This window comes from Cetorhinus maximus, chromosome 15 (assembly GCF_964194155.1).
Source record: "Cetorhinus maximus chromosome 15, sCetMax3.hap1.1, whole genome shotgun sequence".
NCBI lineage: Eukaryota > Metazoa > Chordata > Chondrichthyes > Lamniformes > Cetorhinidae > Cetorhinus > Cetorhinus maximus.
The window spans coordinates 73,254,192-73,278,580 of record NC_135893.1 but is presented as its reverse complement, the minus strand read 5'-3'; the positions used below and the strand labels follow the sequence as shown (position 1 = coordinate 73,278,580).

The following is a 24,389-nucleotide window of genomic DNA, read 5'->3' as shown; positions in this document are numbered from 1 at the left end:
CAGTATGACTTTTGAAATAAAGATCTCCGCAGGAGGAAGTTCATCCTTAACCATGAAGAGCAGGAAATGCAAAGCTGCCAAAAAGACATTTTAAACCCATTTAATACTGAGGTCTGAGGAGAAGACTATCTCATAACAGTGTCTGCTTGTACTCTGAGATGCGACTCTATATGTAATTAATACTGAAGTTGGTCCTGTGAACATCACTCAAAAGCTGTTGGTATTTTTTTTCCAAAAAACATTTTATTAAAGAACTGGTTTGTGTTAGAAAGGGGATAGAAGAGAGGAATATCTGAAGACTGCGATGTAGATCTACTTGAGATCCCTCAGAGCAGAGTCTGGTCAGCACTGCTTGGGCTTAATTCTTTGTATGTAATGCATGATGTTTAAACAGGAGCTGTCCTGTGTTTGTTGATTTAAAAATTTAGCATCAGAGTTCTTCCCTGTCCTTGGAGGCTCAGCATTTCTGGCTTCTCTTTGTGCCATTGCCTGGTTTTGGATCACAGACAAAGGGTTTGGCAGAAATTGACTTTCAAAATTAATATGGAAATGGAGCAAGTTGATAAATTTGCTCATTATGTAGTCTAATAAAATGAAGTGGTTGTGAACATGGAAGATAACAATGTAAAAAGAGTCACTAAATGTCTGAAGGAATTGCCATAAAATCAAACTGCTTATGAGTAGAATATTTACTTCCTACGGAAAACAACATTGTATAGTTGTGAAAATAATATCTTGAACCCTGAAGTAAGAAAACTTGTAGGTGTTTGCCACAGATCTGTAAGAAAAAAATATTTGGACAAGCAGAATGATTTGTCGAGGGTTCTTGAATGAATGCTAGCGAAGAGGAACTGCCATAGGAAGATTAGGATGTACGGTATTGGGGTGCATCACTCATAGGGAAAGTTATTGTTGCTACTGTTTGGAAAAGTTGCTGCTAATGGTGAAGAGGCAGACAGAAAAAGATATGATGAAATAGGTAGGAATAACATCAGGGGCTGGTGTAAATCCAACCATGCAGAGACTGATATCAGCTTGGAGAGTGCACTTCGAGATGATCCTGAATGAAACCTGTTATACAGAGCACTGCACTCAAACAACCAAAGGAGAGCAGTTATTTCAAGCAGCTACTCTGGGCTACCTAGTTGTGTTCAGAAACTTCAAATGACAGGGAAGTTTAAAAGGGATTTTTCTTAAATAGCTGGGAGCCTCATAATGACGTGAATTGTAAAACCCTTGTTACAGGTGAATACCCAGCTGTATAGCACCAGGGAGAAGCAGCAGCTAGCTGACCTGATTGGAGCCATGCTATCTTACAACCTCACGTATCACCAGGAGAGGACACCAGAGGGGCAGTATGTCTACTTGCTGGACCCGTAAGCACTGTCTCTACTTCTTCTTTAAGTTCCTTGTATTATATAGCTATAGGATAAAAGCCCCAATTGGGTTAAATATTCCTGTGTTTCCGGGCAAAGCTGATGTATAAATTAGAGGTGTTTCTTGAGAAAACAGGCATTTAAATGCTTGTCACATGAGTGGCACTTTTTAAAAAAAATTTTGTGAGATGTGGGCATCGCTGGCAAGGCTGGCATTTGTTGCCCATCCATAACTGCCTTTGAGAAGATGGTGGTAAGCAGCATTCTTGAACCGCTGCAGTACATCTCATGCAGATATAGCCAGAGTGTTCCAGGAAGGTTTGTTGAAGGAAGCTTGGCAAGATGCTGCAGCGATCTTGTCGATTTTAAATGCTGCTGCCACCGTGTGTCTGTGGTGGAGGGAGTGAATGTTGAAGCAGTGAATGAGGTGCTGATCAAACGGGCTGTTTTGCCCTGGATGGTGTCAAGCTCCTTGAGTGTCGTTGGAGCCGCACTCATCCAGGCAAGTGAAGAGTATTCCATTGCAGTTCTGATATGCGCCTTGTATATGGTAGGGTGACAGGAGATGAGTTACTGGACACAGAATTCCCAGCCTCTGATCTGCTTTTGTAGCCACGGAATTTATATGGCCGGTCCAGTTCAGTTTCTTGTCAATGGTGATCCCCAGGTTTTGAAAATGTGAGATGGTCATTGCCTGGCACTTGTGTGGCACAAATGTAATTTGCCACTTGTCAGCTCAAGCCTGAAAGCTGTCCAGGCATATGGGCACAGACTGTTTCAGTATCTGAGAATTTCCACATGGTACTAAAAATTGTGCAATCAACAGCAAATATCCCCACTTCTGACCTTATGATGGAGGGAAGGTCATTGATGGAACAGCTGAAGATGGTTGGACATAGGGCACTACCCTGAGAAACCCCTGCAGTGATGTCCTGGGACTGAGACGATTGGGCCTCCAACCCTGGGTTTAGGACTCATTAAGACCTACTAAGCATGGTAGTGCCATTATTTTGCGGCAGTGCTAAACATTTTAGACTCGAAAGATTCAATCCACAGGGTGATAATCTGATGGCGGCTGGGTTAAGCAGTAAGAATGCTACAATGGCCTCTGCCTCCTGGGTTATAGAGGGGAAAGATCTTGCTTCTCTTCTCTACATTACTGGGAACGCACTTGTGTGGATACTGGGTGAGAACAGGATTGTTCCTGTTGCACAACTTCTGTTTGGGTTTGCGCTGGATAAATTATGAGAAAGTGGTCCTGGAGCTTTACCCTAGCAAGGAGCCCATGCATTCAGAAGAGGGGATGAGGTCGGAGCAGGGCAGAGAAAAAAATGTACAGACCATCAGCACATTGGGTTTAGAACTCAGTAAGAATGACAGGAAATGAAATAAGTGCTTGTTTTATGCAGGGAGATGGTTTAAAGTTGTAGTATGGGCTCGGAAGGAGTTTGCAATGGCTGCATTGTGCTGGCCACCTTGGGCTATGGTATTGGCAACTGATGCATTGCTGTCATGCAGTATAAACTTTTCATTGTACTGGGACAGCTTGACCAATCCAGGATAAGGCATTATCAGGAGTGTAATACTGAGCAGCAATATCAACAGCAGAAGGAAGACAGAAGCAGTTTATCAATGCTTTCTATCTCTCAGCAGTGCTACTGTTTGAAAGCCCATCTTAGCTTTTCTCACTGAAAATCTGGAGCAGTTTTGACAGGAGCTAGTGATTGCGCAGTGAGACAGCAGCAGGGAGTCACAAGGCAGCTTACCTCATGAAGTGTGCATTACTTTTCTGAAAATATCCCTTGGCTGAATCCTCACACAGGGCCAGTTCTTCACCTGAAGGTCATGACCCATGCTGGTGTAAAGTTCTGAATGACAAAGCACAGTCTAATCCTTTCACCCAAGTGGTCTTTCTTTGTCAATGTTCCTAGTCAGCAGGTGGGTAGTGGATGGTATTGAAATGAAACCTAATTTCATCCTCACCCAACATCACTCCTCCCTTCTCCCTTGCAACACATGCACACACAGCCTAGCAGGAGTCAGAATAGCCATCAGATGAGGTGAGCCATGCAGATTTAACCTAAACCTTTAACTTTTTTTTTTTCCGGTAAGAGCATTTCCATTTTTTCAGTTTGAGGCTGAGTGTCACTGGCAGGGCCAGCATTTGTTGCCAAGCCTTAATTGCCCTTGAGAAGGTGGTGGTGAGCTGACTTCTCGAACTCCTACAGTCCATGTGGTATAGATTTACCTGCAATTCTATTAGGAGGCGAGTTCCAGGACTTTGATCCAGCGACAGTGAAGGAATGGCGATATAGTTCCAAGTCAGGATGGTGAGTGGCTTGGAGGGGAACTTCCAGGTGTTCCCATCTATCTGCTGCCCTTGTCCTTTTAGATAGTAGCAGTCATGGGTTTGGAATGAAAACAAAAACAGAAACAGAAATACCTGGAAAAACTCAGCAGGCCTGGCAGCATCGGCGGAGAAGAGCACAGTTGACGTTTCGAGTCCTCATGACCCTTCACTCAAAACGTCAACTGTGCTCTTCTCCGCCGATGCTGCCAGACCTGCTGAGTTTTTCCAGGTATTTCTGTTTCTGTTTTTGTTTTGGATTTCCAGCATCCGCAGTTTTTTGCTTTTATCTATGGGTTTGGAATGTGCTTTCTAAGGAGCCTTGTTGAGTTCCTGCAGTGCATCTTGTAGTTAGTACACACTGCTACCACTGTGCATCAGTGGCGAAGGGAGTGTATGTTTGTGGATGGGGTGCCAATCAAGCGGGCTGCTTTGTCCTGGATGGTGTCAAGCTTTTTGAGTGTTGTTGGAGCTGCAATCATCCAGGCAAGTGGAGAGTATTCCAATGCAATCCTGACTTGTGTCTTGTAGATAGTGGGCAAGCTTTGGATTCAGCAATCGTAATGCCATTCAATGTCATGGGGTGATAGATAGATTCTCTCTTGTTGGAGATGGTCATTGTCTGGGACTTGAGTGGCGCGAATGTTACTTGCCATTTGTGAGCCGAAGGCTGGAAGTTGTCCAGGTCTTGCTGCATTTGGACATGAACTGCTTGAGTATCTGAGGAGTCGCGAATGGTGCTGAACATCCCCACATCTGACCTTAGGATGAAAGGAAGGTCTTTGATGAAACAGCTGAAGATGGTTGGGCCAAGGACACTACCCTGAGGAAGTCCTGGAGCTGAAATGATTGACCTCTAACAACCACAACAATCTTCCTTTGTGCTAGGTTGACTCCAACCAGTGGAGAGTTTTCCCCCGATTCCCATTGACCCCTGTTTTGCTAGGGCTCTTCGATGTCACAGTTAGTCAAATGCTGCCTTGATGCCAGGGCTATCACTCACCTCACCTCCTGAGTTCAGCTCATTTGTCCATGTTTAGACCAAGACTGTAATGTGTCCAGGAGCTGATGGCCCTGGCGGAACCCAAACTGAGTGAGAATGAGCAGGTTATTGCTAAGCAAGTGTTGCTTGATAGTACTGTTGATGACCCCTTTCAGCACTTTCCTGATGATCAAGAATAGACTGATGGGGCAGTAATTGGCCGGGTTGGATTTTTCCTGCTTTTTGTGTACAGGACGTACCTGGGCAATTTTCTACTTTGCTGGGTAGATGCCTGTGTTGTAGCTGTACTGGAACAGCTTGGGGTTTGCATTTCTTGCCTTGCCCAATTAGCCATTACTACTCTCTGTGAATGTCAGCATGCTATCTAACAGCAGTGTCCAATGCTATCTTCACCCATTATTCCCTTGTGTCACCCAGGGCTTGCTGGATAGTTATCAGGAGTACAAAATCTAGCTGATGTATTACATCCCAAAATGTTCCATGGGAGTGTTATCAAACAAAATTTACTACTGAGCCACATCATGAGATATTAGGACAGGTAGGTAACCAAAATCCTGGTCAAAGGTAAGATTAAAGGAGCATCTTAAAGGAGGAGAGAGGTATAGAGAAGCAGAGAGGTTTAGAGAGGGACTTCCAGAGTTAGGGCCTTGACAGCTGAGGGCACAGCCATCAATGATCGAGCTATTTAAATTGTGCATATGCAAGATATCAGAGAATTGTAGGGCTGGAGGCCTATTGGCCTACATGGCCCAGAGATGGTGACTTGGCCTCCAAATATCTGATACTGTACTCAAATTCTGGTATTCAAATAGGGTTCACTGAAGGAAAGAGCCTGGTATACCCCCTCCCCATTTACTTTGGCAGCTTTGTGTTCAATGGCAGTAATTTAGGTGTTTTTCTGTTCAGAGCTAAAGATCCAAGTTATTTCCACAGCACATCAACCTTTTATCCTTCGATTGAGGTTGTGTGTTGCCTGCATGCTCACTTTTCCAGTTTCTTCACTGTTACTTTTCTGCTAATTAAACGGAAGATGAAACTCCCTTTAGGTGTAATAGTTTAATAGCCTTATCAAACCATTTTAATTAAAACCACGAGAGAGTATATCCTTATTTCAGGTTTATCCAGCCCTTATAGGAGTTTGTAACTGACTGAGAAGTACTTACCTCTGGATGTGTCCCAGGCTCATTCGTGAACTAATTGCATTTCAAAAAGGCTATCGAGGCATTGGAAGAAAGACATACAAGAAAGGATTTAGATGAATTATACCTGAACTGAAAGGAAAGACTGAACAGGTTGAGTGCTTTTCTGTAGCAATGTGAAGGCTGAGGGAGTGACCTGATAAAGGTCTTTAAATAAATGGCATTTTTTAAAAAATCATTCATGGGATGTGAGCTTCACTGGCTAGGCCAGCATTTATTGCACATCCCTAATTGCCCTTGAGAAGGTGGTGGTGTGCTGCCTTCTTGAACCCCTGCAGACCATGTGGTGTAGGTACATCCACAGTGCTGTTTAATAGTGCAGATGTTGAATTAATGTTTCAACTTGTGGGGAAAATTCAAAGCTAGGAGTCACTAATATAGGACAGTCAATAATAAATCGAATAAGGAACTTGGGAATGTGGAACTGACTACCACATGGAGCAGTTGAGGCCAATACAGTGGCATAGATACATTTAAGAGGAAGCAAGGTAAGTGCATGAGAGAGAAGGAATAGAAGAGGCTCATGTGGAGCGTAAACACTGACATGAAACTGTTAGGCCAAATTGACTGATTCTGTGCTATGCATTCTATGTAAAGGCCCCTCCTTGGAGCACCTTGAGTAATTAACCAGTTGGGTCAAACGGTGAAGGGGACAAGCATCTCAAAGGAATCTCTGCAGATAGAGCCTGTCTCTATCCTGGGGTGGAGTTTGGTTCCATTCCACAATAACGATGGGAGACATGAAACTTATGAAGTCTCGGGGTTTTTTTTTCAGCAAAAGTTTAAAGATTAAACTGTCCAGTGAGTCACTGAGTCAGACAGACCAGGCGAAGCCCAAATTGAGCACCAAGTCTCTGGTCAAGTTAGCTGACGTCAGGCAGTATGGTGATGAGGTTGGTACAGTTAACCAAATTAGGGAGGTGGATAATATTAGGTTCCTTTTGCTGAGCACTATCAAGTGGCCCATGCAGGATAGTGAGTATATGTGGAAGTCAGGCAAGGACAGGTTTGGAATTCATCCATAATGCCATGACTCACATTTATATCACTCTTGGGTGAAGTACCTGAGTGTGTTTAGTGCCTTTGGACTAATAAACTCAACAAGAGAAAGAAAAGATTTAATTTAAATAGCTGGCTTCATGACCTCAGAACATTCCAAAGTGCTTCACCACCATTGAAGTTAAGTCAGTGCTGTGTTGTGGGAAACACAGCTGCCAATTTGAGCACAGCAAAATCCCACACACACCAGTGTAAATGATGATCAGGTCATCTGTTTATGTGTTGGTTGGGGAATAAATAATGGCCAAGACACCAAGAGAAACTTCCCTGTTCCTCTTCAAGTAACGCGCTGGGACTTTTGACAGTCACCTGAGAGGAAAGACAGGTCCCCATTTTAACTTCTCATCCAAAAGGCAGCACCTCTGACAGTGCATCACTCCTTCAGTAATGCACTGGAGAGTAAGCTTAGATTTTGTATTCACATCTCTAGATTGGAACTTAAACCTTCTGAGTCAGTGGGAGGAGTGCTACTTCTGAGCCAAGACAGACACCTTGACAAGGAGTCAGCCCCTTCAGGGTGATGGGGATGATTTAGTAATGGTATCAGGGATGACTGTGAACTCACCCTTGGTGGACCTCACTTGCCCTTTTCACCCATTCCCACAATTCTTGACAATTCAGAATCTTGTTGGCAGACCCTTGGTTAAATTGCTGTCATGGTGCATGCATCCAGTTTATTTCTCACAGGATAAAAATTCGTTTGAGTCCTCAAAGAATTAGTGATTTCAGGTATGGGATGACAGCAGCTTTGAAACACCATAACCTGACATGCAAGTTGAAGATAAATATAGTGTACACTATGGAGTAATTTTAATCCAACTCCCTCGGTGGGAAACCAAGAGGTTTGAGCAAAACGGTGGGTTTATAACCCATCTGCAGTGTGGAGTAAAATCGGTCAGGATTTAGTACATGTGCTGCACACAATCACGTCAGCTTCCTAACATTCGGGATCGACTAAAATTACTCCAATGCAATGTTGATGATAAACTGCACAAGTACCTCGCAGGCTGCCAAATCACCCAAAGCCTGTCCTCCATCTCTGCAAAGTACAAGTCAGGCGTATGATGGAATACTCCATTGTTGAATGTCGCGGGGCGAAGGTTAGAATGTCTTGTTGGAAATGGTCATTGCCTGGCACTTATTTAGCATGGATGTTACTTGCCACTTATCATCCCAAGCCTGAATGTTGTATTTGGAAATGCAATGTCTAGTTCACCATGAGAGGTGGTGCAGGAAAGCAATGTCCTGGGTGCAGTTTATGAAATGTGAGCCGATTCATTTTGTGTAATGACAAGCCCATGTTCTTCTTTTGAAGTGGAAGTCTGGCAAGGATTGTTTTGTCCCCCACTGTCTGTATAAATAAAATAAATAAATAGTTAGTTTTGTTTTGAAAAGGTCACATTTCATGCCCCAAAATAGACTCACTATTTCTGCTCTCCTCCTCAGCTCGCTCGCTTGCTTGAGTACCCTCCTTCGTTTTAACAATGGCTTCAGCTTTGGCTTGGGAGCCAATTTGGAGCCACCAAGTCCCTAGAAAGCATGCTGCCAAGTTGAAGTGGTGGAAATAGATTCACTGGCAGCTTTCAAAAAGGAATTGGATAAGTACTCGAAGGAGAAAAAATTGCAGGGATATGGGGAAAGAGGGAGCAAGAATAGCTGGATTGCTCTTCAGAAGAACTGCTGCAACCTTGATGGACTAAATGGTCTCCTTCTGTGCTATACTATTTTGTCTGCAGCAGCAAAAAAAAAATTGAAAAAACAAATCAGTAACAGATATTTTCCTGGTGCACATTCAAGGACAAGTTTACTTTCTTCTTAATCCCGCTTGCCTGCCTTTTCCCCATAGCTCTGCGAATTTTCTCTTCAGGCAATTATCCTATAGCCTTTTGAAAGCCACAGTTGAATCTGCCTCCACCACCCACTCAGGCAATGCATTCCAGATCCTAACCAATCACCGCTTAAAAAAGCTTGTTGCCCTTGGTCCTTTTATTCCACCTGACTTTGCGACTCTTTCCAAATCAGTAACTGATCAGTAACTCAAGTAAATCAGTAACTCAAGAGAGTGCTTTCAGTTCCCTGCAGCAATCTTCCCAACTTGCTGCTTTAGCGGGACATTTCTTAGACAAGATGAGCAATATGTGCAGCCTTTTGCTAACTTCTCTCCGTGTAACATCACAGCAAGGGTGCAGGTCTGGAATAAGAGAAAGCATGTTAGACTTATATCTAGATCATGTGGGGCAGATAGCAGAGCATTCCCTCAGCGACCTGCCAAGCCAATGGTCAGCAACTGGGACAAAGCAGAGCTGCTAGGCTATTAACAGAACCTGTGATGAGACAGACCTCTCTCCTGATGATCCTTCACAGATGTGGTACAATACTAGTGAAATAGACTGTAAATATGGGAAGCTCAGAACTGTAGTCTTCAGGTTGTAAGGGTGAGTGTGTGGGACTGTGTGAATAGCACCTCATAATGATGTAAGAGGGACTCGAGGGAGAATGTTCCTACCTTCAGCAGTGTAATATCTAGTCATGTATATCTGTATATAGTTCAGTTATATCTAATAAACCAGCTATTGCTCAGACATACCAATGTCTCAGCAATCATTCCTCAGCCAGTCCAACCGACATACAATATGGTGGCAGCTGTGAAGGACCCCAAAACTTTGAAAATTCAGTTTTAAAAAGGATTGCAAATCTGACCTAGAAAAGTGGTGCCAAAATTGCAGAATTTGGTATGGCACAGTTGAGAAACTCCAAAGCTGCTTCATAGACTGAGTGGCAGCAGGAAAAGTTAGAAAATCAGCTGTTCAAGTCATTTCAGGGCTGCACCACAAACACGTGGTGGTCGGTGAAGAAAGTCCTGATCCAGCGCTGATACGCTTGGAGTCGGAGAACCAAGCTAAGACCGTGGAACTGGTGAGCAACCCTTAAAAAGAGTAAAAATTTCATTTTAATGGCACACCAGGCAGGCAGTACTGGGCAAGTATGTCCCTTGCATGCGAGTGTTTCAATGAACCCTGCAGTCCAGCTCCAAGGTTGGCGCTATTACATGTGGTAATTGCGAGGCAGCACAAACAAGAAAAAATAGTGGTTGCAAATACTTGATGCTCCAGGGGAAGTGAGGAAAGAGATTACTGCAATAACTTCAAGCAAAGAGTTTTTAAAGGCTTTGCCGATTTGGAGATATAAATACCCAAAAGAGACAATGACCAGAGCGGGTCTCGGTGAGAGGCTGATCAGCGTGGGAAAGCTGCAATTCCTGGAAGGAAAATTTAAAAACTTTCGATGAAACCATCTAAAAGCTTGGAGAAGCCATGGATTTTAAATTTATGGTACCTGAGAGGTTTGGATACACGGAAGGGCCAAATCAAACTCAAAATTGGGTACTTTGGGGGAAAAAGATTCCTGAGGTTCCAAATTGTTTCAGCGTTGGACAATAAGCCTGAAGTTGAACAAGTCAACATGTACTTTACTGCATAGGAACAGTAGTAGATGATATTGCAAGACAGGGCATCAATGAGACCTCTGATAAATTTGAAGCCTTAAAAGCCTTCGATAACGATTTCACTTGAGCAATAAGGTTCTGGAAAGGGCCAAATTCAACAAAAGGGTCCAGAAACCAGGTGAACCAGTAGATGCTTTTAGTAATGACCTTTACAGGCTGGTTGAAGGATGCGAGTATGGAGACCTAAAATCAAAATTAATACGAGACCGCATTGTAGTCGATATTGCCAATGATTCCCTGTCAGACTTATTGCAATCTAAGGAAGACCTAACATTAGAGAAAGCAACACGGCTGGTGAGACAAATAGAGGTCCATAAACAGAACAGGGCAATACTGAGAGGTGAAGAAAAACCTTGGCTCAGGAAACCTCCAGTGACTGTATAGTTCCCTCAAATCGGGAATGTAAAAGGAGCATCAGAAAAGAAGGTACAACTTGGAGGGAAAATACAAGACACCATCAAACCACACCAACGCTGTGGCACCAAGAAGACCCACAGACGAGAGTAGTGTCCTGCAAACACTGAAGAATACTTTCTGTGCCAAAAGAATTGGCTATTTCAGGAAGATGTGCCGCAGTAAAACTTCTATCTTTACAGGCGTTAAGGGAAAAAGTCTTCGCACAGAGGCTATTAATGAAGTTGAAGAATTCCAATCAGATGAGGAACAAAAATGTTTCCTGGGTGAGATCAGTGACCCCAACTATGCATTCTGGAATGCAGATATATATGTCGATGGACATATCACCAAATTTTAGCTGGATACTGGAGCGAGTGTAACAGTTTTATTAGACAAAGAACTGTGGCTACTAACACACTGTCTGCAACCAACAGAAACCCAGCTATATGGTCCAGAAGGGATCACACTACAAGTCAAGGGAAAGTTACAGGCAACACTCTGGTGCAAAGACAAGTTGATATTGGAGAAGTTATATGTTCTACAGAATCAGGAATTCTCTCTAAGTAGGAAAGCTTGTATAGACTGTAATCTTATAAGGAAAGTGGGTGAAGTCAATCAACAAACATCCAAGGATAACTTCAGAAAAAATAATCCCTGAAACTATCCAGCTGCAATGAAGATCTGGATTGGGACTTCAGCGCTAAATTTTTTGACACACTTCACGGAGATCAATAGTCCAGCTGTTTTGCAGGAGGATGTCCAGGAGTGGGGTTAGAGGACTCGCTCACACCGAATGCACAATGAACCAATCAGACCAGAGAAAACATGAGAATGAGACTGATCACTCATCCCTCTGTCATATTGCTCAAAAGTGGAAGATGGAAATCTGGTGGCAGAGTACTTTGTTCAAATGCCACATTCACGTGGTAAGCGTCTAGAAAGTACGTTGCACTTATCCACCCATCAAAGGTGGTCATCAAGGATGTTAGCAGTCAAACAAGTCCAAACTAAACACAGAACCAACCCGTGCAATGTCCACCTTTCCTACCTGGGAAGAAAGTGACCTTATTGATAAACCAGATCTGCTAGATTTTGAGGGAAACCAAGATATTGATCAGGTGGATTCATCATAGTTTCCCTCCTACCCAAAAACTTACTTCCAGAGATAGAAGTCCATAATTACCCGAGAGCTCAGGAATGAGTGACTGCGAGGAGTCATCGCTCCAAACTTACAGAGGAAGCAAGGGCAAATTCAAAAGGCAAGGGTAGAGAACATGCAAAACACGAAGAGTGGAATAAAGCTGAAAAATCCAATCGGAAGAGGGACAAGTGATCGAGAAAAGTATAACATCAAAGAGAGGAAGAAAAGAATCAAGTCCAGATCTGGAAGTCAGGCCAAGGCAACCCAGGGGTAATAGTCCAGAGAGATGACAATCAACAGAGATCTTATTCAGTACATATATCAGAAGGTACTATACAAAGAAACCGGAGGAATCTTATTTCTGTTCCTTGAAGAGCATACAGGTCAGTCAGTCATATACTTGGAAGGACCAGATGTTGGGTGAGAGATTACAAAGAAACAGATACGACAACTCTCAATGAAGACCAGCCAAGTCAAGTAAAAGAAGTTCAAAGTGAGACTACTGATCCTCAACGTGTGACAAGAACACAGTCAGGGAGAGTTGTGAAGCCTCCTGATGGATTGAATCTGTGGATTCAAAGACTTGGGGTGGGGGGGATAGGGGAGATGGGGTAGTTTGTAAACGTGAATGTAAAAGAAAATATGGACAAAAACTTGTGGGGAGATATAGTATTAGGGTTGTAAGGGTTAATGTGTGGGACTGTGTAAATGGCACCTCCCATAATGATGATATAAGAGAGACAAATGACCAAGAGTCAGAAGGGAGAATGTTCCTAGCTTCAGCAAAGTAATACCTAGCCATGTATGTCTATATATAGTTCAGTTATATCTGACAAACCAGTTATTGTTCAGACATACCAATGTCTCAGCAATCATTCCTCAGCCAGTCCAACCAAAATACAACAACCTGTTGAATAATCATTATTAATTGTTATAGGTGGATTGTTCTTCTTCTGTCACTTGTCAAAGAATGACCTTACATTTATATAGCACCTCAGGAAGTCGCAGAGCATTTGACTGCCAATGAAGTACTTTTGAAGTGTTAATGTAGGAACTGCAGTAGTCAATTTGTATACAAAGTCCCATAAATTGTGGAACAGTAGTCTCCATTGCACATTACTGGCTCCATCTCAGATTTTTTTCTCAAGTATCATCAAAGATACCAGGGAAGGAATGAAACCAATAGTGATATTTATGATGTCAAACACATTTAAAGGTTTACTGGTCCTGGGTCAGATAATGTGCATTCCAACTAGATAGGCTATTCCCATAAAATAGTGGCCAATTTTAAAGTAGCCACAGTATGCCTGCCTCAGAAACCCACTCCCTATTAATATTCCAATATTAAGCAGGCTGGAACTCCAAGCTGTACCCCCTTCTGTTTTAAACATCAAGCTAAGCAAATACTTGAGAGCCTGTCTAATTTATTGAAATTAAATATTTACTTGTTAATAGTGTCCCTTGGCATGTCTTCTGGGTAATATTGATGGTCACTAACAAATGTTATTTGATATTGATTCTTGACAGTAGCTTAACCTGTACTAATATCATATTTGAAATCGGATCCTCTTTGAGTGTATAATCCACTCCTGCCATTGTGTAACTATGCTCTTCATCAAAATGAAAAACCACTGTACCGTATTAGACAGAACTGCCCTTAGGCCTGTATAATGAACAGCTGTCACTCCTCAGTCTAAGTATTGTCATTGTAATTATACTTGTATATTATTTTGAAATGCACATTTTCGGTATTTTATTTATCACACAGTAGACTGACCAAAAGCCCTGAATAGCTGAATTTATAGTTAAGTAACACATTCCCTGATAGGGAAAAGGGGGCAATGTACCCACACATTTTATGGTGAACTATCCTATTCAAGAGAAGTTCCTGATGGCAATCCATGGAGGACTCAAACCTGTGCTTGTCACTTAGCTAGGGCGGAATCTTGTTGAGATGTAGCGGGTCTCGCCTGCCAGCTGGAGATCCAGCGAGAGACCTGCACCACCACTGAACCACAAGCAAATAAGGCAATGGTGAGGCCAGCGGCAGGCTTTTCCCTGAAATCAAGACCCTGGGGGCAGAGGTCTCTCCTACCGAGAGCTGCCAGCCAATCAAAGGCCAGCAGCACTTATGTTCAACAGCACCACTGGGGAGGTTGCGGCTGCTGCCAGAAGGATAGGCACAAAGTCGCACGATTGCGGAGTGACCCAGGCCAAGGTAAGTAATGTGAAAGGGGTGTGTAGGGTAGTGGTCACGCAAAGAGGGGTGCAGGAGTCAGCATCGAGGGCAGGGGGTTGTTTTCACTGGACTCCCCTCTTCCTATGCCTGATCAAGGCACATTCCCCATAGTCTATAGTATTACTGATGATTGAGCAGCCAACTGATGAGAGTTCAAGGGTTCAACCACTTACTGGGGCCCAGGATTCGTCCCACTCAGTCTGGTGCCCTGAGAATGCAAGAAAAATTAGAAATCTGTTGGCACACAGCAGGCTCCCACAACAATAATAAGATAGATTACTAGATAATCTGTTTTGGATGTTGGTTGAGGGTTTGGTGTTGGCTGGAACACCTAGAAAACTCATTTGCACGCCTTCAAATAGTGTCATGGAACCTTTAACATCCACCTAAGAGGGCAGGCAGGGGCTCAGTTTAACATCTCATCCGAAAGGTGGAGTTCCCTCAGGTCTGCATTGGAGTGTGAGCTACATTTATGTGCTTCACTCTTTAGAGTGGATCTTGAACCCATAGCCCTCTGACTTGGGTGTGAATCCTACTCACTGAGCCACAATTGACACTTGACAGGTAGCATTATCTCAGCTGGGTAAGCAGGGGAAAGTTAATGACTGCCTTGTGCTGGTAAGCTATATGGTTTTAGTTGGTTAAATTCAAGATATATATTTAGGTTTCCTGACATCTTTGTTCTTGTCAACTTGCACTTGGGTTCTCTGGATGTAGGTAATGGGTGCAGGTTGTCCTTCGAGGGGGAGATTTTGCACTCCCTATCAAGCAAGCAAAAGCTTTACTTAAGTGGATTATTATCATAGGAGTAAGAAGACCTTAAGCTTGATGAAGATGATGGGCTTCCTCCTGTGTCAGAGATACTGCTGACCAAATGAAAATTCCATTGGTGTGTCTGACTGATATTTACAGCCAATGAAGTAATTTTGAAGTTTAGTCACTGTTGTAAAGTAGGACCTACAGCAGTCAATATGCACACAGCAAATCCCTCAAACTGCAATATGAAAATGACGGGATAATCGTTTTCAGTGATGTTGGTTGAAGGACAAATATTGGCCAGAGCTCCCCTGTTTTTGTTCAAAATTATGCCATGGGTTCTTTTGCGTCCATCTGAAAGGGCAGGGGTGGCCTCAGTTTAGCATCTCATCTGAAGGATGGCACCACTGGCATTGTGGCACCCCCTCAATTCTGCATTTTGCACTCGAGTCTGATTCAGAGGCAAGAGTGCTACCCACTGAGCCACAATTGATGACTGTAATGAAGAGGTTGCAGCGAAGTCGAAAACCAACATTGAGACTATGTGAGACAAGGGACAAGTAAAGACCATTTGAACTGTTGAATCTCATTGCTCTAGCACATTGTTGTTGGTCTTGCCTTTACCCTAGTTACATTTACCCTAGTTACATTTTTGCAATTTCTGTAATGACATTTTTGCATTCATGTGCATCATGTGATTTCAATACTGTGCAGTTCTGGAGGTCAAATTATTTTAAAGGTCAAATTCATCTGCTTATATCTGAAAATCCCTCCTTCTGCTTGTGGCTTAATGGTGTTGCACAGAGCAATTTGTTCCTATTTTGTTTCCTTTACATACACAAATCTTCAATTTTCCAAGAATAGAAGAGAAAATCCCTCTGGCATCCATCTAAACCCCAGCACGTGGGAAGCTATTCTTGCTCAAAATGCAGCCAGCTGAAGAGGATGACAGGCAGCATTGGCATCTGGAGTACAGAAATAAGCACTTTCATTTAATCTGCTCCACGGGAGGATCACCATTGAGTCTCTTTGATCCTGCTTTGGAGTACGGTTCACCAGTGTGTCGCACAGAGGAAGAGACCCAAGCAAGAGGGGAGCATGTATTCCTATGCATCTCAGACTGGGAGTGACTCTTCGGTTCCAATTAATCAGCCTACAGTTCAAGCACGGTGCGGGCAGACAATACTGATAACCAACTGGGGGCTGCCTCTAGCTGTGGCTCTCTTTCTGCTCTGGCTCACTTATGCTTTTATCTACCTGCCAGCAATGGTGCATCGGGCAATGATCGAGAACGCAGCAAGAAACCTCACGCAGGACTTCAAGTACGAACACACCGGCCACCCCAACTCTAATTAGAAGCTTGAAAACCTAAGAGAAGCCAGGTGTGGGAGGGACAATGAAAAATTATACTGACTACTTCAGTCATGCAGCATTTTCTTCACTGAGATGCTGACTGGTGCTACGTAGCAGTAAATACCCCTTTGGCTTTGACTCTGACCTTTTCAATCCACCCCTTTCTTTTCAAGGAAGAAGTAAGACTGCAAATGCTTTCAGAAGAAAAATACTTGTTAATTAGGAACGCCACTGGCTCTGCTGTGTTACTAAACTATGGATTTGGTGGGCTGAACAGAAGATTGAAATTAAAAAGATGTTTCCTTACACCACAAAAATTGAATCTGAGGGAAAGAAGAGGGGAGAAATCAAGCATAAACACGGATGTGATTGTGATTTAAAACACTAGCAACTATTTGAAGATTTTTCAGTTTACAAGATCTACCATGTGTTAAATAATTATCTAAATTTTCATGTTTTGAAGTAGGTGACTTTTTTGGGAAACTATCCTAATTGTCCCACAGCACATTCTTGAGCCAAGTAAGGCTGTATGAAGGAACTAAAATGTATATGCCACCCAACATGTGTCTCTGAGGGAACTTTTATGAATTTTATGTGTCCATCCTCCACCTCTATAGACATGTCCTTGTAGTTTATCCACAATCTTACAATGTTTGCTTATGAGCCCTATGAAAACTGATATGAAACAATTTAAGATTTAAACTTAGACTGTGTAGTTGCTCTTCCATAGAGACCTAGTGTTTTATTATTTTGGTATTTTGTAAATTTACTGATCAGGGAGTATACGATGTCATAGATTAATCCACCCAATTGTCAGTTTGGCTCAGCCGTTGATGCTCTCGTCTCCAAGTTAGAAGGTCATGGGTTTTAGTGAACTGCTAGACTTGGAGGACGGGCAGTTTACGCTAAGACTCTAGTACATTACTGTTGTTCTGTTGGAGGTTCTCCTCTTCAGCTGAGATTTCTGCCTATTGAAGTTGATGTTAAAGATGCCATAGCACTATTATGAGGAGATCAGGGAGCTTTCCTGATATCTTGGCCAATGTTTCTCCCTCAGTTAACTGCACCAAAATTGGCTATTCAACAATATCACTTCTTTGGCATTGAAGCACTTTTGGAAGTCCTGAAGGTATTTTATGTGCTGTATAAATGCAAGTTCTTTCTAACACCCTATTGGGCAAAGGCATTAAACCATTACAGAGTTAGCTACTTTCTGTTAGTTCCTCAGTGAAGAAATTTTAGTTGACTTCAGTACTCACTCACTTGTGAAGTTTTAGGGGTTGGGGGTGGGGGTGGTGCAGGGAAAAGAATCAGCCATTCTCTGCTGATTGCTATTCACTGACCCTTCTAAGAAATGTGGGTAGGATTGAATAAGGACAGAATTGGGCATGGTTAGTCTATTTGGATAAGGCTCAGATTTGAAGAATGCCTACATATCAAGCTGTCAGTAATTTCTGGGGCCAATGGAGGCAATTAGGAAAATTAATAAATGATGTACAATGTATACAGTGTCTCAAGGACTGATGCAATAATACCTTGTCAGAAATGTTAATTTGATAAAATTGGAATATGAGTTCATTTGCATTGTAATGCAAACAGGAAATGCTAGAAAAACTCAGGCCTGGCAGCATCTGTGGAAAGAGAAACAGAGTTAACGTTTCGAGTCCATATGACTCTTCTTCAGAGCTCTGCTTCTCTCTCCACAGGTGCTGTCAGACCTGCTGAGTTTATCCAGCATTTTCTGTTTCTATTTCAGGTTTCCAGCATCCGCAGTATTTTGCTTTTATATCATTCATTTGTACTGTTTTGTTTCAGAATACAGTATCTTTATCTTGAACACTTGGATAAATTATTGTTTTGAAAATACAATAAAAATACAGAAAATGATTATCTCGTGTATGAAATAATTTTGTAATAGCATCCTAACTTAACCAAGTAGCAATTTTAAGTAGGGCCCTTTTACATGAAGATTTCTGAGATCTTAAAAACATTTTTGTAGAGGGGAGACATTTAAGTTTACTGAAAAGAATCAGATATCTCTTTCCCCCTCCATGCCCCTTAAAAATCACACTTGGGTTCTGCCTTTTCAAGCAATTCCTTTTTATGTTTGAATATTCCACCTCTACTAAGTGCTGAGTTTTTGAGTAGGAGAAGCATCTGAAGCTAACAGCTTTTCACATTAGGTTGTGATAGTGCTGTTTCACTTTCCACAATTGTAGTTGGAAGTTTTACCCTTTGCATGATGGCCCTGTTGGACCCATGACAAAACAAATAACCCAAATTACATAGACTTGTCCTATATTTTCAGTCCACTTGAAATGATGCAATATCCAATATTAAAGGAACTAAAAACACAGACATGTCAGGAATAGGTTGTCACTGCAGAGCTCCAAGACATTGTTTGCATATGTATTAACACTGAAAATCCATCGAAGAGTATATCCTGTCACTCTTCTTCAGCAGGAAAAGCCTTTTAACACTTTGCAGCTAACTTTGGAGATGGCCCTTGTCCCAGGCTTCAGCAATCCACCATACCAGTCATGTGACAACTTTTAATGTTAGCGAAATTCAGAAACGCAATTCGCAACGAAACTACACTAAGTACATTTTTTTTAAAATTTTATGAAATTCTAATGGGCCAAGATTTAATAGGAAAATGTTGGAGTTTAATTGCGCTCATTGTTATTAATGTGTAAATCATCCAGCAACTTTTAGCAAAGAAGAGGGTGGGTTGCAAATTGTCACAAGTTGCTGGATGACTCGCATAGCTCCACTGCTAACATCTCAAAATTGAGAGACTTTGGTATAGCTGCATTAAATCGCCATTTTGCTTGCGTACCTCATTTCTGACCAGGAAGGTATCTGAAGGATTGAGTGATGCATTGGGTTAGACTCGGCTATTTCACCATTGATGGCAGGATTTGAATCCATTCCGGAATAATAGGCTAACAATTCCCTCTCGCTCTCTGTTAATGGCCCGATGTGGAATGAATCTGAGCAACTTTTAACACCACCGTTAATAACTGCCACACTTAGTTGTGTTACGACAAGAATTTCCTTTTCCATCCCACTAAACATCAGTCAATCCTTCATGCCTTCTCTGAGCTAGCATTGTGTTCTAGCCATTGCTCTCAAATGATGAAATTTCTCTGTGAATTACTTTTTAATCCACCAGATGTCAATTTTGTGCATTAACCATTGTGAAAATGTCATGTGCTGTCTTTAGTCTTCCTGTGTAGAGTATCACATTGATCCTTATTTTTGATTGGCATTTTATTATCTGCCTGTGACTTGCCCCTCCTTACCTCTGTAACCTCCTCTTGCCCCAAAACTCTTGTGAGATACCTGTGCTCCTCTAATTCCGGCCTCTTGACCATCATTAATTTTAATCACTTTACCACTAGTGGCCAAGCCATGAGCTGTCTGGGCCCTGAGCTCTGGAATTCCTTCCCTAAATCTTTGTGCCTTTCTAACTCATCAGTCATCTTAGTTCCAGGACATCACTGCAGGAGTTCCTCAGGGTAGTATCCTTGGCTCAATCATCTTCAGCTGCTTCATCAGTGACCTTCCTTGCATCATAAGGTCAGAAATGGGGATGTTCGCTGATGATTGCACAATGTTCACCATTTACGATGACTCAGAAACTGAAGCAGTCCATGTCCAAATGCAGCAAGACCTGGACAACATCCAGGCTTGGGCTGGCAAGTGACAAGTAACATTCGTGCCACACAAGTGCCAGGCAGTGACCATCTCCAACAAGAGAGAATCTAACCATCGCCCCTTGACATTCAATGCATTACCATTGCTGAATTTCCCACTATCAACATCCTCAGGGTTACCATTGACAAGAAACTGAACTGGACTTCCCATATAAATACTGTGGCTACAAGAGCAGGTCAGAGGCTAGGAATCCTGCAGCAAGTAACTTTCAAAACCTGTCCACCACCTACAAGGCACAAGGATTGAATACCCTCCACTTGCCTGGATGAGTGCAGCTCCAACAACATGCAAGAAGCTCAACATCATCCAACACAAAGCAGAACGCTTGATTGATACCCCATCCACAAACATTCACTCCCTCTACCACAGGTGCACAGTGGCAGCAATATGTACCATCTACAAGATGCACTGCAGGAACTCACCAAGCCTCCCTAGATAGCACCTTCCAAACACACGACCACTACCATCTAGAAGGACAAGGGCAGCAGATGCATGGGAACACCACCACATAGAAGTTCCCCTCCAAGCCACACACCATCCTGACTTGGAAATATATCGCTATTCCTTCGCTGTCACTGGGTCAAAATCCTGGAACTCCTCCCTAACAGCACTGTGGGTGTACCTACACCACATGGACTGTAGCGGTTCAAGAAGGCAGCTCACCACCACCTTCTCAAGGATAATTAGGGATGGGCAATAAATGCTGACCTAGCCACACCCACAACCCATGAGTGAATTAAAAAAAAACCTTGCTTTCCTCCTTATGATACTCCTTAAAACTTACTACTTTGAACAAATTTTTCATCATCTGACCTAATATCTCCTTACGTGGTTCAGTGTCATACTTCATTTTATAATGCCCCTGTGAAGTACCTTGGACACTTTATTATGTTAATGGTGCTATGTGATTAAAAGTTGTTCTACCTCTGTAATTTCCATTCTTTTTTGAAGATTTGCCGTGCATATGAGAGATGATGAAAAAGTGAATTTGATGACACAAGGAAAGTCAGGTTTTGAATAGAAGCACATGAAGCCATTGAATAGAGGAACCAAGCTAATGCCAAAATGCTTTGGTCATAAGGGCAGTCAGGTTATCTATGGGCAATGGGCTCTTGCACAGCCCCAAGTGAACAGATAAAGCGGGCACTAGCAGGAGTCTGGAAGTGCAGCCTGCCTGATATCCATAGTGGAGCTGCAATTTTGACTTAAGATGTTACAGGGTGCAACCTGTAGAAAAGAAAGTGTAGATGTGAAGAAATTGCGTAACATGAGATAACAGTTTCCCACTGTGGCTAAATACATGTGAAAACTTTGGACCAGTTGCTTCTATGGGCCTTCCGCAAGTATTTGGGACGATTGCTATGATCCCCATAGAGACCAATAACTTTAAAAAAGAGTTTAATTTCCCATCGATCAAAGGAAAGAAACAAAAAGCAAAATTTCACTTTTTAAGAATTTTTCTGTAATTAAACCAATTAAAATGGGCATAGATCAAACATTAATTAACTGGCAACTTGTACATCAAAAGTTACTTACACATGAACTAACTCACTATTCCTTACAACACCTTTTACTGTATGCCACATCTCAGGCAGATGTGTGGCATCAAAGGAACAACCCCAGAGTCACTCCCAGTTCTCCAGTGGAGGTTCACTTCTCCCCACCATGCTAGGTCAAAACTTGTGTCTTTCAAGGATCGTTCTGCTCTGCCTGAGTTTTCCCAGATACAATTATCACCTGCAAGGCATGTCTTGAAGACTCCCCATCCCTTAAATCTTCAAGAGTCTCCTCCGTTCGTTTCCCTTTCTTTTGAAGAGAAACGGAACTCCTGCTTGATCGTTAAAACAAAACAGTTCTCCAGCTTCTCCACAGCAGAAGCTGCTTTGTTCCTGCGCCTCAGCCACAACTGACCTTTTCCTGTGAGATACTGTGAAAGGTGTAAAAACTGCTACCCTACTTCATTAGGTTTCTATTCGAGTTTCTCTCCCCTTGGCAACCGTTATCACGTGGGCTTTTCTCTAAATTGAGGAGATTACCAATGTTAATTACACCTTCCTTTCCATAATTCTCAGTTTTGCTTTGAGTTAAAGGTACATTTAAAAACATAATTGCCTTGCAAAGTTCAGCATTCGTGACTCACCTTTTTTTAAAAAAAAATTGGGAAAAAATTACCGTAGTAATGATTTTTGCCATAGCTATCAAACTGCAACAAATTACAGTATTGTAAACATTTTAACAACTAATTAATTACACACAGCACAGGTATCATTCTTTACACTTTCATCACGTTTCACCATTAAACAACTCGTATTGGCTACACTATCAGGCTGAACCTGTACCAGAACCAAATGAATGTGACAATTGGGTTTTAAGTCCAACTTGCATGAGTTCTTACAGCCCCAACTGTCTTGCAAACGAGAGCTTACTTTGTTACTGGGTGATTCATCTTTTAATCTCTGGAAAATATCTTTTTCATTTTGCATAGTCTTTACAGCTTTTCCATATCCTTGGTTAAAAGATTGTACATTGGTTTTGTATTCTTCATGTTGCTTTTTAAAATCTGTATTGGATTGTGTAGAATCTGGACCTGGGATTGTGTTTGTGATGGGCCCAAAGGTTTTACAATTTGTTTGGTCTGGTTAACTTTGTCAGGAAAAACATGCTGATTGCTGGTCAAGCGTCTGTTGATTGTGAATTGGAATCCAAGGAGAAATCCCCTGTTATATTGCTTCATCCTTCTGGATTCAACAATTTCTTTTGTTCACCTTTAAAGCCAGACACTAAACTGTCATCAGGATTTTCATATTTTAAAACAGACTCTTTAAGCGATTCTGTTCAGTTTTTAATTCCTAATCTCCATTTTCTCCCATGTCTGCATGTTTGTTAATGTACAAGCCTTTGAAAAAAGTTTCAACCAAACAAACATCTGAGTTATTGTGAAGGACAATTAAATTCACCTCGCCCTGTTTAAATTCAGAATTATTTTAACTTTTAAGATCTTTTCCATGATCTAATCCTTTGGGCTTTTTTCCCAGGACACACAGGTTTAACACCTCCTTTTGTGCAAGCAGGCTATTTGCCATCAAGTAAAATCCCCTTTGTTAAGGTTATTTTGATGTTCTTCGAAGAAAGCTTGATGTTCCTTTTTATTCAGTTCACAACTTATCTTAAACTCTTGCTTTTCTTCCTCCCATTGAGTTTGAGCTTTGTTCAATTCTGTTCTAGCAATAGCAATTGCCTCTTTGTTTAAAAGTTTTCATTTGCATTCAAGAACATGTATCCTTCCTCTCAGCTCTGTAGTATCAACACTGGACTCAGCTTTACCGCCCTCCTTCAAACATTTCTTTTGTTACGGACAGGAGGGGGGGATAATTTGAACAGCACTAATATCTCTTCTCACCACCCATCCGTAAACAGAAAGGTGTTTTTGATTTTGATTTCCCCTTTTTATAAGTGGTGGTGTATTTCCCAACGCCTCAGTTTTGGTGTGATCCAATTTTCTATTAATAACCCCACAGCAAACTCGAGGTAGGATGAACTGAAAGGGTTAGTTTATTTGCAGATACTCAAAACACGGAGGAGGGTCTCAAAGTTGCCTCTTTGCATTCATGCAGTAAAAGAGGGATAGAGAAAAGAAATATTTACAGCACAGCGACCACAGACAAAAGAGATATTGTTTTACGTGAGCTCCATAAGACATAGGAGCAGAAATTAGGCCATTCGGCCCATCGAGTCTGCTCCGCCATTCAATCATGGCTGATATGTTTCTCAACCCCATTCTCCCACCTTCTCCCCATAACCTTTGATCCCCTTACCAATCAAGAACCTATCTACCTCAGTCTTAAATACACTCAATGACCTGGCCTCCACAGCCTTCTGTGGCAATGAATTCCATAGATTCACCACTCTCTGGCTAAAGAAGTTTCTCCTCATCTCTGTTCTAAAAGGTCTTCCCTTTACTCTAGGCTGTGCCCTCAGGTCCTAGTCTCTCCTACTAATGGAAACATCTTCCCCATGTCCACTCTATCCAGGTCCTTCAGTATTCTGTAAGTTTCAAACAGATCCCCCCCTCATCCTTCTAAATTCCATCCAGTATAGAAGCAGAGTCCTCAAACTCATATGTTCCTCATATGTTAAGCCTTTCATTCCTGGGATCGTTCTCGTGAACCTCCTCTGGACCCTCTCCAGGGCCAGAACATCCTTCCTGAGATACGGGGCCCAAAATTGCTCACAATATTCTAAATGTGGTCTGACCAGAGCCTTAAAAAGCCCCAGCAGCACATCCCTGCTTTTAT

The 24,389-nt window shown here is 42.2% G+C and overlaps 1 protein-coding gene across 2 annotated transcripts in view; it reads left to right on the top strand.

The window, feature by feature from the left end:
* Positions 1-24,389, top strand: part of chtf18 (CTF18, chromosome transmission fidelity factor 18 homolog (S. cerevisiae)) — a 101,165-nt gene that overhangs the window by 54,928 nt on the left and 21,848 nt on the right. For both annotated transcript variants that reach the window (XM_078558647.1, XM_078558646.1), the window contains exon 18: positions 1,246-1,376. In XM_078558647.1, coding sequence (XP_078414773.1) covers positions 1,246-1,376 — 131 coding nt within the window. The remainder of the gene's footprint in view (positions 1-1,245; positions 1,377-24,389) is intronic.